The sequence below is a fragment of the Montipora capricornis genome, chromosome 13 (assembly GCF_036669925.1).
Source record: "Montipora capricornis isolate CH-2021 chromosome 13, ASM3666992v2, whole genome shotgun sequence".
Lineage (NCBI taxonomy): Eukaryota > Metazoa > Cnidaria > Anthozoa > Scleractinia > Acroporidae > Montipora > Montipora capricornis.
Window position 1 is genome coordinate 44,823,834 of NC_090895.1, and position 20,000 is coordinate 44,843,833.

At 40.1% G+C, this 20,000-nt stretch overlaps 2 protein-coding genes across 7 annotated transcripts in view; both read left to right on the top strand.

The window, feature by feature from the left end:
- LOC138030003 (NLR family CARD domain-containing protein 4-like) overlaps window positions 1–1,935 on the top strand; it is an 87,062-nt gene extending 85,127 nt beyond the window's left edge. For 2 of the 4 annotated variants that reach the window (XM_068877848.1, XM_068877849.1), the window contains one exon: window positions 1–1,775. This exon is cut by the window's left edge and continues 1,403 nt beyond it. In XM_068877848.1, coding sequence (XP_068733949.1) covers window positions 1–1,344 — 1,344 coding nt within the window. In that variant the 3' untranslated portion in view covers window positions 1,345–1,775. The other 2 variants (XM_068877854.1, XM_068877853.1) reach the window with 1 other exon arrangement.
- An 8,012-nt stretch (window positions 1,936–9,947) lies between these two features.
- LOC138029355 (NLR family CARD domain-containing protein 4-like) overlaps window positions 9,948–20,000 on the top strand; it is a 28,905-nt gene continuing 18,852 nt past the window's right edge. Inside the window, exons 1-4 of one of the 3 annotated variants that reach the window (XM_068877104.1) lie at window positions 9,948–10,067; window positions 10,277–10,341; window positions 10,981–12,897; window positions 14,866–15,532. In XM_068877104.1, the coding sequence (XP_068733205.1) occupies window positions 14,890–15,532 (643 nt within the window). In that variant the 5' untranslated portion in view covers window positions 9,948–10,067; window positions 10,277–10,341; window positions 10,981–12,897; window positions 14,866–14,889. Of the gene's footprint in view, window positions 10,068–10,276; window positions 10,342–10,980; window positions 12,898–14,865; window positions 15,533–16,203; window positions 16,282–20,000 lie in introns of those variants that run through there. The other 2 variants (XM_068877103.1, XM_068877105.1) reach the window with 2 other exon arrangements.

Here is a 20,000-nt window from a genome sequence, read left to right on the forward strand (position 1 = left end):
GCGCACTTCAGTGATTTGGTTTTTTATTACTTTAAAGATGTACAGTCAAAACAAAACCTTGCAAAATTTTGCGTTGATTGCTTTGGCGGGATTACAATTCTCAGAGAACCACCTCCTTCTCTTTCGTTACTGTTTTCCGGTGTGAAATCCTGGACTTTTATTTTTGGTCCTTTTGAAGACTTGAAAGAAAAAAACGTTGTTTCAACTCTTTACAATGTGGTAAAAACACTGAACTTCCTTGATACCACAATAAAGATAACTGAGAGTTCTGAAAATGTTCCCCTCGGAGTATTTTTGAGAAAATTCTTCGAGTTTCAATGTGATCAATGTGGTTTTTCATCAATCCTTCATATCCACGACGGTGATGTCAGTGTTTATTTCAGAGACTTGCGATTGTGTTGTGCTGCCCATGCCAGACTATTCACTGAGAGTGCACAGGCTGCTGCATTACCGTGTCCGTTGGAAAATTTTGTTCCAGGAAAGACGTCTCTTAAGTTCTTAAGTACGTTTCAGTGTTATCATAGTTCTACAATGGAAGCCGGTGATCTTGGTGCTGTAATCAAAAATTGCACCCATTTAATGGGTATCTTCGTTTATCTTATGGGAGACAGTGACATTGTTTGCAATTTTTTGCAACAGCTCCCAAACCCTAGAAAGTGTGATTTAAAATTGGTTGGTCTGTTTATTTCAAAAGGAGCTGAAGAACTCGCTGAATTGTTGCTACGTTTTGAAAACATCACCAAACTTAATATTTCCTTTGATAAGTGCTGTGCTGAGGAAGCAAGCATGAGGCTGGTTTCTAGTATCACGCACAAAAGTCTCATTTCCCTGGCGCTATCTGAAATCCACCTGACTCCCGCAGTTGCCGCAGCGCTCGGTCTTTCGCTCGCGAGATTGTCATCCTTACAAAATCTCCTTTTAGTTGGCACAGATGATACCAGTTTAAATGTTGAAGACATGTTGGCCCTTTTTGGCGGAGTAGACAAAGACATGCCATTGACAACGTTGACGTTCAGCAATGTCAGTGTTAGCGGGAATCTCAGTCCACTGACCAGAAAGCTTTGCTTTTTTCCGCATTTGACATGGTTATACCTTGAACACTTGTATTTAAATGAAAATGACCTGCAAGATTTGGAAACGTCCGCTAGTTATATCCCAAACCTGTATATCCTGAGCCTGTGCGGTAACGCATTGGATCATTTGCAAAAACCCCTCACCTCATTCTTAATGAAACTTTGTGAAATCAAGCTTTTTTATTGCAGGGGTTGCAAATTGTCACGAGAAACTGTACGAATTCTTAAAAAAGCACTTCCCCATTTGTACATTTATTCGTTTACCCCATGAATGACTAACTGGCCAATGCATTGACCTCGTTCCGAATGCTGTGCTACAAGCAAGCAAAGTTTTGGCGATTTGAATTGGGATGATAATAATTGGTTTTCTTGCCTTGTTACTGTCAAGAGGACCTCATTAGTTTTATCAGTACTTAAATTCCGGGTATTTCAGCCGGCTCAAGTGTCTGACCCGGCAAAACATTGAGCGGGTAAAAACATTCCAAACAGCACATTTTTTCATCAACCGACTTGGTATTTCAAGCAATGGTTATGTGTGTGTTTTCCTTGATTTGCTACATGTTTCTAAACATCATTCAGTGAACTGAACGCTTTACGACAGGGTTAGTGTTCGGCACAACACAACTGCCCCAAAAGAAACTTAAACAATGTGGAAATTTTGTACTCCATTTTATTTAAAATGTACAGCCAGACAAAGACCGATTTTAGGCAGCTTAAATACTTAACAGAAATTAATGGAAAATTGAATGTTGATATGGCGGTACTGTAACCACATAATTAAACAGGCTGGGCCTGTGATAATATAAGCTTCACATAATTATTCAAATATTAAACTGCTCTTATCCAGAACAAAAACAATAACTGAATATTTGGAGTCTGGCAAACCATCACCTGAAAATTTTCACTCAAGAACTCGGTTATTATTATAATCAACATTATTCATTCATTGTTAGTCTTCTAATCGACTATTTGCCTGCAAATACAAATAAAGGTCCTCGGCAAAGTCTACTGCAACCTTGAAAAATGTGCTCTTAGACTAAAGTGTTCAATTATTGGCTCACCTCGAATTTGCTTCTGCTCGTGCAAACAAATATGAGCTTGTAGGCTGTTGATTATCGCCACCATTTGGGGTATTTGGCGTAGATGAAGATATAGATTCGATTTTATTGATTGTGTTTTGTAAAATGCCCCGCAACTCCTCCATGTTTTTGGCGCACCAAAACTGCGCCAACTGCGCACCATGTGCTTTGAACTCAAACCCAGTCTCTAGCTGCTTCACGACCCACGACGAGTCGATCTCACGTGTCAACGAGAAGAACTGGGAACTTGACGAGTCAAAGGCAGAGTGATGTATTATGAAACGGTTTCACGAGTTGACGAGACGAACTCGATGGCGACGAGTGGAACGCAGCAACGTAAGACTAGACGATCTGGAGAATCGACGGGAAGAACTCGTCGGCGACGAGACGAAAGGGATCAACTTACGACGAGACGATCTGGAGAGTCGACGAGACTAACTGGGAGGTCAACGCGACGAACTCGGTACACGACGAGACAAACCGGAATAACGACTGGACGAGTCGAAAGACGAATATAGTCTCGGATCTGACTTCATAGCTTCCTTCTAGCGCCCTCTAGGAATGACTTAACGAGGGGGTGACTAGTAGGGCAATCTACAATCCCGGCCAGACTATGACCCCACATAACTCCGTAAAGAACTGACTCTATAGAAGATATCCCTGTGTTATTGCTAACTGAAATTACAGTAAGCTCGCTAATAAAGAGCGCAAAATGCAGAGGCTTTGCTGGAATAACTTGAACGCCAATCTTAGAAGCCGCCCACTGACGCCACTTCAGCCAGCCAGATCTGTAGCTGCACGGTGGAAGCAGCCCTGGACTCCAACTGTAAATCGAGAAGGTTTGGAACAAGCCTACGCAAAGATGGATCGACCAGAGAGTTTGCTTCACGCCAAATCCCCGATTGTATAACGTCTACAAGAAATAAAATAAAATAAAAGGAAGCAAGAAAAAGGTAGAATAACATAAAATAGGGGATACACAATACAAACAGAAAATCAAATGCCATAAAAATGACAAAACGGAAGCCGAACCTCGGTTCAAGACAAACTGCCAAATCAGGCAAAACACAATAAAATAGGAAAAATGGCAGAAAAACAATTGGCCCATATCACTCAATGTCCAAACTAAAGATTTTGCCCGTCGAACCTCTCATTCAGTGCGAGGCTGGACGGGCAAAGACAATGCAAAGATAAAGCCTTTATTCCGCACGGACTACAAAATGGCCGCCGAGTGATAAAGGTGAATTTAGCCCAAAATACGTATGGTCAAAACGGAGACGCCAAATCAGGCAAAAGGTGTAAAACAAAAGGAGGTCAAAACACCGACCAAAATGATGCTGCCAAATCAGGCAAAACACAACATGGCATAAGTAATCACAATACCAAAGTGAGACTAAACCGATAATTTCATCTGCAAATGGTTAGACTTTCAAGTCTTCTCATATAAGGACTATAAACAATAGGCCCCGTCTTACAAATGTCTTCTATGTTCATAAGTTCCCTGTCGGACGGTAAAGAACCCAAGCACTATTCGAGAATAGTAGGGGATACTATCAAAATCACTAGAGTGGCAAATCTGCCGTTAGAATTTTTTAATGCGGGTTCCAAAAATCTTATCACGTGATCCGCAAAAGAAGTCGTCACATGACATAAAAAAGTTGTCACGTGGTTCGTGTGAAAGCGCGTTGGCGGTCATGGCATTCAACAAGAAACACTTTTTTGGATCACGTGGCATTATTTTTCGGATCACATGACAATTTGTTTAAGATCACGTGTTTAGAATCGAACCGCTTCGGATTCAAATTTCCAACGGCAGTTTTACCACTCTACTGGTTTTGATAGTAAAGTCCCCGGTGTTGTGGCTGTCCTGTTCTCTCCAGCAGAAGTGGCCGGATTGGCGGTGATGTCTCTAAAAAGGCTTGTGGTGTATGAGGCCACCTAAGCAGAAACAGCCACAAGTCAAAAAGGGACTTTGCCGATTGTTGGAACATGTAGATGTAGATGTCACCAATCAACATTCCAGTTTGGAATAGTAAAAGTAAAAGTGTACTTCAGAAAAAAAGTTACCGTTTTTCGGTTTATTTGTTTATTTTTTGCTCGCAATAAAGTCCGTAAAGATCCAAGTATTTTGGGGTTAGGGAAGAACCTTCAGTGATCAGTGGGAGATACAGCATCGCATCACGGAAATAATAGTTTCACTGAAATGACAATGTAATCCTACCTTTAATACTCGAGTTCCGAATGACGACAGGTCACAGGTCAGATCAGGTCACAGGTCAGGTCACAGCCTGCAGGTCAGGGCAATAGGAAGAATACTTTTCTGCCAACGAAATTGACTATGTTCACCATACCATAATGGGGGCGCGGGGTATTTACGGAAAAAAATACTAGTTATTTACTCTTTGCACTGGGCATATTGTAAAACATGGAATGGATTGGATTTGTAAAACACGAACTGGATTTGTAAAACACGGATTTGTAAAACACGGATTTGTAAAACGCGGATTTGTAAAACACGGATTTGTAAAACGTGGATTTGTAAAAAGAAGATTTGTAAAACACGGATTTGTAAAAGGAGGTTTATCATTTTTTGTAAAAATGATAGCATTGTTTGACTGTTTATTTGTTTATTTCTGTCTGTCCCCTTTTAATCTTAATTCTTTTACTTTACATTATTTTCATGTTATGTTACCGCTTCACATTCAAATAATTTCTCTAAAAGATTGTTTGATGTTGAGTAATATTAGCATTTGGAAATGTTTACGAATAATCGAGAAATACGAGAAGCACTCGCGTACAGCGAGTAAGTATTCCCGGCATTTTCAGCATTCTCTCGTGTTCAAAAACAAAATTCCGCGTAGTTATATTTAACTTTACAATGCATTCGGCGCGTTTTTATTTTAAAAATTATCAACATCTTAATACACAGGAGCTGGTCAAGACCGATTTCCAACGTTTAACGGGAATAGGTCATTTTACTAGGGCAAACATGGATCAAAGAAAAGTGTACGTGACATACAAACAACCAGGCTGCCAAAAGACCGTAATTTTAAAAATGCATTGTAGACCTCTGTAGAAAATAAATTTGCATCTTTTAAATTTGCGCGGGAGAAGATAGGTTATTGTGCGAGGAAGGAGATGGCGGCTTCTTTTAAACTTTCATCTCGGACCAGAAAACGGCGACGTGGATTTGAGTTTCCAGAGTTCTCATGGAGCTCTGTAAAAATTAGAGAAGAGCTTGGAAGCGGGACATTTGGGACCGTCTATTTGGCTGACTTTACATTAGGAGAGATGCAGCGTCATGTTTGTGTCAAGAAGTTAAACGGTGAATCCGCCGATTCAAAGCGACGCTTCGAGAAGGAAGCCGGTATCCTCCATAGTGTCAAAGGCCACAGAAATATCTCCGGGTTCCTGAGGTTTTGTCACGAGCCCTATGCCATAATGATGGAGTATTGTGCTTCGACTTCGGCCATTTTGGCGTAGAAAAAAAGGTGACCACACTTCAAGATTTCGTGCATTTTGTAGACGCTGAATTTGACTTTTCCTCGTTCGCTGATGTGTTATTGGTGTGCACAATAGACGTGCTCACTGCATGGGCTAGATTTTCTACACAGAAACGGCATTGCCCACAGAGACCTAAAACCAGGTAATACTTTGGTTTGCAACCAACACTACGACAAAGATGACCTTGAAACATCGTATGCCAAATGCCCTATTGTCTGTAAACTCGCAGACTTCGGTCTTAGCAGGTCACTGGACATCCAGACCTGCTCCATTCTAGAAACGAAAACCGAATCCACGTGCCGTGGTACCCCTGTTTACTTGGCGCCAGAGCTACAACTCGAATAATTGAAAATCGCGAACCAGGAAGATCTTGAGAAGGCCGATATTTGGTCTTTGGGAATTCTCATTTTCTCACTGATCAATCCAAATGTGTCTAACCCGTACAGGGCTGAATTTGAACGAGCTGGAATTCCGTTCTCCGAAAAGGCCATGAACGGTTTATTGAGACGAAAGCAATTACCTACCCACGACGACAAGTACGACTCTATTCGGAAAACGCAATGGTCGCAACTTGAAAATGTGTTCAAATCATGTGCACGATTTGACCCAAGGTCACGACCCACAGCGGCGGAAATTCTCCGTCTTCTCAACAACAGTCAACCGGCTCATGTTTCTCAACAGAAAGTCCAAGTGGCACCCGTAGAAGGTAAGGTTTTATTATGACCTTGATTTTCATGTGATGTTTCTACTAACTTCGAACGAGTTCTTAACACCGTCTTAACAAGATTTGTACTGTACACGTTTTGTTACGTACCTATAAATATCCATGACCAATGTGTATTTCTGGGAGAGAACGTAACACCTGAGTGAAATGGGTTACCTTTGCTTTATTTAATTTCTATCTTGTTTTTCTGGCTAAATGAAAAAATTGAACTGACCTGAAATTAGCCAAGAGAATTTAGCAGCTGTAGTGAAGTGAAGTGCAGTAATAGTAATTAAAAGGCTGTTTGTATCAAGAGTGAACAGTGACAAACAGCTGCTCGATAAAAAAAATAAACAAGTTCGTTTGGGAATCAGTTTTCACAAATTGTATCTCTTTATCTAGAAATGGAGGGCGATCTTGACGACTCCATCCAGATGCAACCTAATCTTGGTATGGGAGTTTCAGAAAATCCACCGGTCTTGTACAATTACCCATGCACCCAAACCACCGGTCACACACCGACGTGTCTTCCTGGTCAGAGTATTGAGTCAACAGAAAATATGCAGGTCAACTACCCTGAGCGTCCAAAACCAGCACCAGGCATCGGGATACTCTCGTTTTTGGACAGCAAGGTGTCCCGATGTTATGGCTGCGGTCAAACGCTAAAGCCAGGTAGTTTGATACCCCTCGCACCAGACGACCTTGTTCTAACGACAAGACTGCAACGGAAGTACTACAAGGATGGCAGACAGCATATCTCTCCTGATATCTCCTCAGTGTATTGTCATGTCAACCCTTACTGTGTCACAACAGCCTTTCCAGGCTTTCAACCCAGCCTTTGTCAAGTGCCGTCAGACCTCTTACCATTTCTATTGCCGGAGCATAAGGAAATGGCTGTTAACAGGCTGGGCGTTTTCTTTTAGATTATTTCGATGTGACAAGCAATCATGAGACACTTAAAAGTGGTTTTAGTAACTCGTTTTCTTGTTAGAAAACGCTTCTGGATGACATTATGCAGTTTTCATTTTGTACCTGATAAACATCAGTACAGCATTCAAACAGTTGTCGCTCATGGTCGGTCAGGTGACCAGAACCACATTTGCAAGTGGTGTTATTGTTGTTATTGTTTGGTTGGTTTTCTTTCTAATTTAAGATTAAAATATCTTTTCTCTTGATACCAGTAAATCTGTTTCCTCTCACAGGTTGTTAAATTAGGAGACATAGCGCGTTCTTATCATGAATTCATTCCATTCTTTTAAAGACTTCAAGTTCCGGGTAGACGTCAAGGTTAATTTTGCATGTGTTAGTAAAAAAGAGAGCATTAGGCTTCATTACTTATGCAACTGCAAAACTTGGGCGAGACAATTTAGAAAATGACACTATAGCTTCCTTTTTTTAATCATGTTCGCAAAAGGATAGGTTAAAATAATAATAATAATAATAATAATAATAATAATAATAATAATAATAATAAATATCGTTTATTCCACTCTCTTGCAGATAAGGCCATTTCCGAGTTCATATCTGCCTCCTCTTCAAGGCGAGTCAAAGTGCGAATTTTTTCTTATGAAAATTAGTATTCATTTATATTTAGAAAACAGTCCTAAGAAAATACGCGGGCTGATTGGTTAAAAATCGTGTTTCGATGGAGACACAGAAGCACGAGCTGTTGATGTGGTGATGGCGCGAGCAAAATTACATTGTGATAATAAGAATTAACAAGTTGTTTTCCTTTTTCTCGTCGCGTTGTTTTCTAAAAGAAATAGGAAACATGTACAGCGGAGGGGTTGGCGCAGTTGTAAGATCTCTGCCTTCCAACCCTAAGGTCCCGGGTTCCATTCCTGGTTCTACCGAGACTGGAATATTTAGCGACCTTCTTTCCCGCTAAGGTTCACTCAGCTTTCCATCCTTCCGAGGTCGGTAAAATGAGTACCAGCATGCATGGACTGCTTAGAAGCGGCTGCCATTTACGCCTGTATATGCTTCCAGTCCGCTGGGGGTAAATTGATCATTGTAAAGCGCCTTTGAGACGTTTGTGATAAAGGCGCTTTATAAATGCACCACTTCACTTTTACTTTTTACTCCGTGTTTCTATCGAGTTATAGAAACACGAGTGAAAGTTTGGGAGAACTCGAAAAAGCTGTGAAAACACTCGCCTGCGACTCGTGTCCCCACAGCATTTCTCGTTCTCCAAAACTTTCACTCGTGTTTCTATAACTTGGTAGAAACACGGTACATGTTTTCTATATTTCTTAAGCACTGAAAGTACAACTAATTACCATCACAAAAACTTCGCACTTACACTCGCTTTGAAGAGGAGGCAGACATGAACCCGGAAACGGCCTACTAACAAGCGGTTAAAAATGACAGTAGTGGTATATTAAACTATGTATTAATTATACTAGTTAAACGGACGAATACCTAAATGACGAATATTTAAAAGTAAAAAAGGTTCTCTGATCTCTTAGTTCACTTAAAATTATTGAATAGTAGAGGAGAAGAAGAAGAAGAAGAAGAAGAAGAAGAAGAAGAAGAAGGTCTAAGATTATATACGGATTACTTCTTTGTACAGCAGGGGACACCAAGCATGACAATGGGTGATTCTGCTATGTTGGCATTATGTTTTAAAGTTATCGTTAAAGATGAATAAAACACTGGAGTCTATCTAAGCGCCATGTTCTAGAAATGTTTATATTCTTCATAAAAGGAAAGAAACGTTTTTCAGATTTGTTATAGTAACTGTACATATCTGGACCGAGCTTTTTCAGTTAACTCAATTACGTGAAAAAGTGAATACTCTGCATCCAGCAAACACGTGAAAAAGAGTGCAGAAGGTCGCAAGAAAGAAATTAAACACGGATAATTTTCAGTGTTTGAATTGGTAGCTACAAATCCATGTTTAACAAATTCGTGTTTTACAAATCCATGTTTTACAAATCCTCGTTTTACAAATCCTCGTTTTACAAATCGGCGTTTTACAAATCCGTGTTTTACAAATCCGTGTTTTACAAATCCAATCCTTGTTTTACAAATTCAATACAGTCCATATTTTACAATATGCCGAGCAAATAAACGTGGCGGAATTGCAGCTACTCAAATTTATGTCTCAACGTCGCCTAGAAGGACAGACGCAAATATTTTTTGTGACAGAAATCAGTCTAGGAATCAGGATATTTTCTGGCGATGGACGAGGAATTAGATTTAGCCTCGGCGCATGGCTTGTTTTTTCTTGTCGACCTAGAGAGCAAGGAAGGAACGAAGTGCAGATTAACAAAGGACTCAGGGCTAAATGCGTCCAAGTTAGGGCGTCCCGTTTTTATACTAGACGCATTTAACGTCTGAGACATTAAAGTAGTCTGTTAAGTGCGTCTCAACGACGCACTTAAAACAAGACGTTAAAGTCGTCAGACGTTAAATGCGTCTGTATTATTTCTCGTTTTTATACTAGACGTTAAAGTCGTCTTGAGACGACTTTAACGTCTCATTTGAAATGGACGTAGATTTCCATATTTGGGAATCACATTGCGACCCAGTCTCCGTGCGCTACCAGGAGGTAACGCAACGAAAGCCCTCAGCACCCAAGTCAAAATAACCTCAGCCAAGTCAAGGAAGAGTCGTTTATTTTTGGAATTTGCTTAGCTGCCGTTCTCTCCAACCATATCGCCTTTTTCATCGTTTAATCTCCAGCTGGGATCAAATTTATAAGAAGTAAGGATAAATCACCTTGTGATAAGTTTGGCTCCCGTTCGGGCTACTCGTTCAGAAACTTAGGCGACCGTTAGGCAGCATCCTTGGGTTTATCATAGTTACCACTTTAAATTTTTATTTCATATTGAGCAAAAGTCGCCTCTTTTGATCCGTGCTCGTGCTTTAACTGTTTCAACACTCAATCTTATTTATTTCTCACTTTCTTTCAGGTTAGGTCCTTTGTTTAGGCATGCATAACCTTGGGTTCTTAATACCATATTGATGAAATCGCTCGGTGAGTTTGAATAGGGGAAGGTTAACAGAACTGTTATGGTGTTCATCATACAATCCGGTCAACTTAAGTCACCCAAAAGGGGACACCCAATTGTTTCTAGGAACTAATTCACAATGATTAATTCCATGACTGCACGTTGGATATGAGATGGTAAAATTATAGCCAACAAGGCTCATAACCAGTTTCATATCCAATAAGCACAAATGGAATAATTATTGTTTTATTAAATTTTCATCGAATCCCAGGGGTTTCAATAACTTTTGAAGTAGATGCTTGGGCTAATCAATGTAAACAGTGGTGACTCTCATCTTTTACAACGGTTTTAGTGAAAATCAAGACAGACTAGCAGGCAGTGAGAGGCACATTTCTCGCAAACAGGTGTCAGTAATTCTGAACATGGCAGATGTTGTGTCCAGGGAAATTTTGCTTCCCACACAAATTTTTCATAAGTTCTACGGAAAAAGGTTTGCCTTTTTGAAAAATAAAAGAACAGATATTTGCAACAGACGTTTTGGCTAATTCTTAAGCCTTCATCAGTGATATGAAAGCAAACTTTGTTGTGATACGCTATTTAAAGTAACGAAGCACAAAGTTTGCGTGCGTGACCATGTAATTCATGCTCACGTGATGTCTTTCTAGGCATCTGGAAGTATGATATGATCGTTTCCAGCGTTCTGGTCCAAATTAGAGTGCCAAGCTTCAAGGAAAAGTTACTCGTGGTAACTGGCTTTGAAACCAACGACCTTGACATTTTCAAAGTTCATGTTATGGCTGAAATGGTGGACATGGCTTGCAACTTTGGAGTTTTGGTCAAAGCCTGCCTCTGTCTTTTTGTGCTCCGCAATTTTTGGATGTGCCGTGGGTTGTCCCATCAGTCCAGTTTTAGCTGACCTGGTTATGGAAGAAATTGAGGAAATGGCGATCTCCACATTCTCGCACCCTCCCAAATGGTGGTTTTGCTATGTTGACAATAGTCATTCTTGTTTAACGAAGGATAAAGTCAATGAGTTTCATAGCATCTGAACTGAATTAACCCAAATATACAGTTCACTTTGGAACTAGAAAACACCAATAGGCAAGGCTTACCTTTTCTAGACAACGTTACAAGTAGACGCGGCACCGAAATTCGAGTGTATGTTTACAGAAAACCGACACACACTGACTGTTACAGTGTTCGACACTTGCTTTTTTACTAATTTGCCCTTTGGGCAACCAGTTTTGATTTTTTGGTTGCCCATGGTTTTTTTCAGTTGCCCACCTTCTAAAGACCTGTTGCCCATTAAAACGCAAAGGAGGCTTCAATGTTCATAATCCTGTGGGACATAAAAGAACCCGCACACTTGTCGTAAAGAGTAGGGCATGTAGTTCCCGGTGTTGTGGTCTGGTCTTTCTGGTCTGGATAGGGTAGGGTGGAGCACCTAGCATAGGACCACGAGTCCTGTTCGTGCTCCTTCCCTCTGGGCAGGTTTGGCCAGTAGAAGAGACAAAACAGATGTCTCGTAAAACGAGGCTTGTAAAAATGTCAATTTTGTGTGAGGTGTGTAAAATGGGTTTGACAGACCAATGCGACTCCAGCTGTGTGCCCATTGTGTTCTAGTAGCCTTAAGGGCCCACTGACATATTTTTTGGGGTGCGTTGCTAAGGATGTAATGGTTCAGTAATTTGAGAGAATTTGGCATTATTTTGGTCAGTTTCCAACTTTTGTAAGCCAATGACCCTAAATATGACGTCATCATACCATGCCCATGGTCACGTGACCAATAAAAGAAAACTCTAAATTTGTCTCTGTGCTACGCAATTTGGGTATTTAATCAATGGTTTGATAATTTTTATTCATTTTTGCATCCAGCCAAGCATGGTTTTCTTTGTATTTTGAAAAATGTTCTTTTTAAAGACATAAATGATACTGAAATACCCATAACTTTTTCAAAAAAGATGATTTTAAAAAATCAATGCTTAGCTATATTCTGTATTTGGGGGTGAAACGTTCCATGTAAAAAAAAAAAATAATTCAATTTAAAACCGCCGGAAATTTAGCTTTTTTCTCAAACCGGAAGTCAGTTTGTTTACACATGCGCAGTTGATCTGAGAACGAGCGTGAGGAAGGGCAAGGAAAAACCTTCGATGGAAACAACAGTTTGTGTGGTGACTTTTGCTTGTGAGTGGGTTTTCTTGTCAGCTCATGATATGATGACGTCAGTTACCGGAAGTAACATTTCACTTCCTTAGCAACGCGCGAAAAATCCGTCTGTGGGACCTTAACAGTTTTGTCTTGACAAGCATATCTTTAAGCGCTTTTTCTTTTGTGTAAGAGATCAAGGGAGATTCCTTGAATATCTATTTGAGATTAGGCTGGTTTTGAATTAAAATGCCATTTGTCCAATGGAATGTTCTTTAAGCCTTTCAAAGCGGGTTGAAATTGCGTGACAAAAGGTACAATTTTCTTGTGCGCTTGTTCGATATTAAAGTATCGTAGCGCATTTGGCCGTGCGAAACTGGGTTCCATAGTAACAAACATTCTTTTCGAAGATGTTCCTCCTTCCAATCTGTTTTGAGGTTTGTACCAATAATTAATTTATTTCTTTCAACAGAAAAATAAGTGACAGCAAAGAGATGTAACGTTGTTATTTTTTAATCTTTCAAAAAATACAACCACACTTTTGAATTTTCGAAACATGTTTCGATGTTTCAAACATCATCTTCAGCCATAGTGAGTGTAACATTAAAATTTTGACAAGGTAATTCGTATATATATATATATATATATATATATATAACTATCAATACAATGATTCTTTGTAGATTAAATGTTCGTTACAAGTACCTAAAATTCAAACGAACCAACAATATTATAGAGAACACAACTGACATAACGGTAAAAGTTTAAAAGTGTAATTATGCTAAACTGACATGATCAACTTGTTTGTTGAGTTCGGGTTTCATCCGCTCAATATGGAAGCTCTCCTTGATTTTGAGTTGATAGAAAGAAGTAGCATTATCATTATTACGTTGGTGAAACCAACAGGCATTTCTACACATGTGTAAATGAGCACCTTTTCTGGGACAAAGATTCTCATATTTTCAAGCATCTTAGTTTTTCTAAAAATTGTCACGATAATTGTGATGTTTCTTGCTTCAAAATTATTGATAATGCTACTTCTTTCTATCAACTCAAAATCAAGGAGAGCTTCCATATTGAGCGGTTGAAACCCGAACTCAACAAACAAGTTGATCATGTCAGTTTAGCATAATTACACTTTTAAACTTTTACCGTTATGTCAGTTGTGTTCTCTATAATATTGTTGGTTCGTTTGAATTTTACGTACTTGTAACGAACATTTAATCTACAAAGAATCATTGTATTGATAGTTACTGGTATATATATATATATACTAATTATCTTGTTAAGATTTTAATGTTACACTCACTATGGCTGAAGATGATGTTTGAAACATCGAAACACGTTCCAAAAATTCAAAAGTGTGGTTGTATTTTTTAAAATATTAGTAACACTTGTGCTATCCAGACTATTTTTTAATCGTGTTTGCAGTGACTACATCATATTGCTAGTCACTTTCTTCGTTGCCAATCAACTCGTTTCACAAAATATAAGTCGAACAAAAATTCTGATTGCCCGATCGGGAAAGTCTTAAGAGTTGTTTTACTTGCCCACGGATATATTTGGCTTGCCCCAGGCAATCAGGCAAGCGTTAGTGTTGAACACTGCTGTTATCTCAATTTCTTTTCGTGTCACCCTTTGTGCCACAAAAGATCTGTGGTTAACACTTTGCTGAAAGGAGCAAACAGCATCCCGTCAGCGAATAAAGGAAGGCGAGAAGAAACACAACGAGTCAAAGCCGTTCTGTGAGATAAGAATTATCCCATGTCTTTTCTTCAAAACTCCGAGAGGGCGTTAACCAAACAACCCACCAAGAACAACTTCCAACTTTTATATGTACAGGGCATTTCCAAGAAAATAGGTCGCATTTTGAAACAACAAAAGGTCAAAGTAGCTTACACACCACAACTAACCATCAACGGCCTTTTTCCACGTCCCAAAGGGCGAGGCAATTCTGACTGCCAGAAATCAGGCATATTGTACAAAATCAATTGCACACCGTGTAATTTTGTGTACTATGGCCAAACAGAAAGATCATTAAAGACCCAAATTGCGGAGCACAAAAAGGCAGTGGCATTTTTTGACCAAAAGTCCGAAGTTGCAAGCCATGTCCACAATTTCAGCCTCAACATGAATTTTGAAAATGTCAAGGTCGTTGGTTTCGAAGCCAATTACGGCAAGCGACTTTTCCTTGAAGCACTGGCACTTTGGACCCGAACGCGGGGAACGATCATATCATACTTCCAGAAGCCTACAAAGGCATTGCACAAGCATAAATTATATTGTCATGCATGCAGATAGAGTTGAACAGTAATGTGCTATGATTTTGATCTTCCATCAACCCCAGCATTATATCCACACTAGTGGAAACTGAGCTTCACAAGTGATGCTAATTTTTCTTACAGTTAATGAAACCAACAGTTTAAAAGATGGCAAGTGCTGCACCATCATTTTCATCCACTAAGGAGACAACAAACTATGCACGGTTGTGTCGTCTTCTGGTGGATGTGGGAACTCAGGCACTTAGAGACACCTTTGACAGGATACATCCCCCTAGCCGTCTGCATGGCATTTTGGCAAGTACATCACCAGCTCATCCTACATTGCAGTCTCTGCGAAAAAGGAAGATTTTAAATGTTACCCAGTGGAGAAAGCTGTACCCAACTATCCCATCATCAGTCTCATCAGCTAGCTTTGACATTACGCTTCTGATGGTACTGCTGAAGAACATATGCGGCTTGGGTGCCCCTGCCAGCACTGGAAGCTGGGACATCCTCCCTCCTGCTTCTGATAACAGCATTGAAGCCAACATAGCAAGAATCAAATATTACAGAAACAATGTCTACGGTCACGCTACCCGGGCATCCATTGACGAGCCAACATTCCATGCATTATGGCTTGACATCAGCAACGCATTGGTAGCACTTGGATCTGCGGCAAGTTATACATCTGCAATTAGCCGACTGAAGACTGAGTGCATGGATCCTGATTTTGAAGAGCATTATCGTGAGTTGCTGAAAGAGTGGAAGAAAGGTGATGATAGTACCAAGGACAATTTTGAACGACTTGAAGGTACACTATCTTAAATTATTAATAATTATTGTTGTTAATTTAAGATTTTGACACTTTCTATTTCCTGTGCACCTGTTGCTTTTGTTCGAGTGAAGGACAGTGTGCCCAAAGCGAAACGAGCTAATATAGTGTATGGAGTAAAGGGTGGGGACAAGGATTGTCAGAAACGCTACGTGGGGGAGACTCAGCAGTCTCTTGGCGCAAGAATGAACCAGCATCGAAGACCAAGCTCTAATCCAGCACAGACCGCAGTGGTGTATACACATTTGAATTCCACTGGTCATGGATTTACTCTGACGGACGCTGTGGTCTTGGGCAGAGAAGAGCACTGGCACAGGAGAGGAGTTAAAAAGGCCATTTTGGAGAGAGTTGAAAACCCCTCTCTCAATAGGAAGGGAGGGCTCAGACACTCATTGTCACATACGTGGGACAGGACAGTGAGGCTGATTGGTAGCCGCTTGTCACATGGCACTTCTGTCACGTGACAAGTTGTCAGTTGCCTGAAGAAGACCGTGAGATATGGTCACAACGTTGTGTTGCTAATGGAACATTTTCAGTTTTAGTTCCAGATAACGATTTAAATCTACTCGAGTTAATCATTGGTCCTTATGTTTGCTCGGAACATCCTCATCCCAGCTTAAGTTTTGTTTCCATAGATCCTGGATCATGATCTTTAACTGTATGTAATGAATTCAACATATCCCAGGGGGTCAAACAATTTTGACGCAAAGCTGATCATGGATCTCTTAGTAAGTTTTGTGATAACCTCTGATTTTCTGATCATTTTTTCGAGTGAAAGGGATAGCATGTCATTTGTTGAGTTCTATGTGATTCCTAGGATTTTTGTCGTTTGAGCCGCATGTGCATTATCTTCTTGTGCTCTGCGATTTAAAGCTGTTGAGTTGAGAGGTCCACTGTCGGAGATTCATGCCTGCTTCTTGTAGATAACTGCGCGACGAAGAATAATATTCTAAGGTTTTATGGTCGCAATTAGTTCCTGTGACCACGTTGTCCATAGACATGTTCTCTGTTAAGTCCTTCGTTATCCAGTTGTCCTTTTCGTTGAGGTGATATCAGATTGTTGCGTTGAGTAGAAAGGGTGAGGGCGCTGCTCCAAACGAACGCGGCAAAATCTATATGCTTCTAAATTGTCCACACTGTTAACAGATTTGCTTATGTCTTTCAGCCATAAGAATCTAGTAGCGTCCCTGTCTTAAATTGTTATTTAGTTCGATTTGTAGGAAAGCTGTGAAGGCTATTCTGTGGGCCCTGAACTTTAATAGGATGCCAGTTAGATCCTGCATTGGATTTGGACCTGTGTGTAGACACTCATTTAGACTCAATGCCTCTGATGACACTCTGGGAGATGCGTCATAAACTATTCGCATCTTGGTTGTTGCGCTGTCTGTTTTAAAAGCAGGAAAGTGGGGAATGTAATGCAAAATGCCTTCGTGAAGATTGAGGTTCCCCACTTTCTCTATGAAACCGAGATTAACTTGTTCAAGGAGTTGTTCGTTTTATTTCTTAATTAGTCCTCTTTCTTTCTTGTTAAGGCTGTTCAGTAGACTGTTCAATCGTCTTTTGCTTAAAATGAAGTTTGTTGGCAGATCGCGTTTGTTTAGTTTCCATGGGAGTCTGATGTTGTATCTACCAGTTGCCTCGTTAAATCGGATGGTCTTCGGAAAGTTAATGATATCGTCATTTTTGTCGCTTTCCTCTGGTATTTTGCTGATTTCCCAGAACTTGATTAATAGGTTGTTGAGTTTTGACTCTTCTACTGGCATGGTTTTGAGCCTTTGACACAGTGTGTTTAAGTCGTTTTCATGGTTGCTCTCGTTTTGAACAGGTCCTGATAGGAGCCATCCAAATTTGCTTTCCATAGCAATCAAGGCTTCGTTTTCAGTTTTTATTATTTTGCCAGTAATCAGCTGACCGTAATAGTCGTTTCCAATAATGATATCTACATGTACGTCAAGATTTTCTGATGATTGCAAATGATCTGCAAGTTTGAGTCCTTTAAATTCAGGAGGTATCTTTATATTCTTCATCATGACTGATAGCGGTGGACAAATAATTGGAGTTACTAGCGCTTTTATTTTGATATTCTCTTTTTCTGTCGATAGCAAAAGGGAGACAATATCATATGTTTTTCTAGTGCTTTGAAATGACGCAAATGTAGTTACATCCAGGAGTTCTTTTCCCATTGTTTTTATTTCAAGTTTGTGCTTCATATCTTGAGTAATAAAGGTTCTTTGAGATCCCGTATCGCACAGGATGCGAGCTTGACGATATTGTTTACCGGTTCCGCTGATCTTTGTGATGGAGGATTGCATCAGGATATGATTTGTAGGATGAAGGGAGTGTGTTGCTTCCATGTGGGTTGTGTTCTTCGCCATGGTAGTTGTAGGTGACAGACTGCTGTTTGAATTTCTGTTTTCTTTCATTTGATATGATGAGCTTTGTGTTGGATTTTCTTGTTTTTCTTCGCAAATGGAAGTATGGTGTTTCTTCTTACATTTCATGCATCGACCTTTTGAGTAGCATGTGGAATCTTCTAAGGAGGATATCTGGCTTTTCTCTCGTGTTTCAATTTCTTGTCGTATGGCTACCTTCAATCTATCCAGGGAGGTATCTGCTAAAGGATCCGCTGTGAATGTTAAGTGGCATATGTCCTCGGGTATTTTCTTGAGGAGTATGGGAATTTGCAAACTTCCATATGATTCCGTCATTATTCCAAGTGTTTCTAAGCCACGAATATTGGTTTCACATATATCGTAAAATTCCCTTAAATTTTTTGTCACTTGATGGCGCGTGGATCTTGGACAATGACTCCATGTAAGCGTTGGTCAAATTTTGGGTTTTGCCAGAGCACTCTTTTAATAGCTCAGTTGCCTTTCTATAATTTTCTTCAGTCAATGGCAGCCCGGAGATAGCGTGCGCTGCTTCTCCTTCTCCTTTAAGCATTCCATTTAAATAATTCATTTTTTTAACATCGCTTAGTTCGAGATTTTTATCGATAGCTGCACTAAAGCTATCCCAGAATGTGAGCCATTCAAGTGGATCTCCTCCAAAGGGTTTGATGTTTATCTTGGGTAAATTGACATGCATTCGCGGCGTTGGTGCTTGTTTGAAACTACTATGATGGAACTGACTCACCGGTGTTTCTTGTTTACTCTTGAGAAATTGTTTAATTTTGAATTGCCAGTCCGATATATCGTCTTGAAACATCAGAGCTGATTCTGTGTCTTTTAGAAAGTCTTCCTCTGTCTCCAAAGACATCACAATTTTAGCATCCATCTGCGCTATTTCCCCAGCTCTTCGTGTGAGTCTGTCCAGGGGTGCCTCCAATTCAGCGTGATCTGAACTCTTTGAAGTTATGAGTTTTTCTGCCTTTTTAAAATCTTGTGTACAGCGTCCTTTGTAGGCTGCACGGGTCGATTTCATTTTGTTTATATCCTCTGTCATCCTGGTCCCGGCACCAATGTTACAACTATTGTAACGACGAAGTATCACGATGATTAAGACACCTGGCCCGGTTGTTCAAAGACACCTGGCCCTGGCCCGGTTGTTCAAAAGCCGGTTAACGCTAATCCCAGATTAAAAATTAACCGAGGACTTTATTTCTCTACTCCTAAATGCTGTTCAATGCTGATATTTTGCAAAACTTTACTTTAGAAGAAGTCAATACTCAAAAACAAAAATAAGCAAAAGAAAGTTTCACCAAAAAGTTAAGTTGCGCTCTACCTGGTATCTTTGTGAGGCATCAGTGCTTTCAGCTGAGAATTTTGGAACTGCATGTTCTAACATTTGCGGCAGTCGCCAATTCTCCTCCACACCCCATTCAGGAACTCTGTTGTTCAGTGCCCTTTGAAGGGCAAGTAAATCACGATCCAACTGAAGACGTTTCCCACTTGCATATTTGATGAGATCTTGGGCTCATAATCTCGGCCACATTATGGCGAAAAATGATGATTTGGCCCGCTCGAGCGCATTCCCGAGACCTTTGATGTTAGCTTCCTCCATACCATACATCTTTATTTACCCTCACATTTTTAGAGTAGCTTGGTGTAGCTAATATCTCCAAGCACTTTGTTTCTCCAGATACTTTGTCGTACGCTGTAGCTCTTGTATATTTGCTCTGTGTTCTGGATGTTTATCTTGTACTTTGCAACAGCTGATGTTAGTGCAAGGCTCATTTTTGCAGGTGGTTTTTGTGTGCCCAGCGACATGACAAAATGTACACATACGTGCTCGAATACTGGACAGCGACAAAAAATCTTTATCTTGTTCTTTCAGATTGTTCAATTCTTCTCTTGCAGTTGATAGCTGCACTTGCAAGACAGTGAGATTTTCCTTTAGTTCCTCTTCCTTTAGATCCAATGGAATCTTTTCCCAAGCGACTGTAGGACACAGAATTGTAGTTTGTGCTGTTGAAGTGCCAACTGGCGCCAAAGTGCTGTAGGTAAGT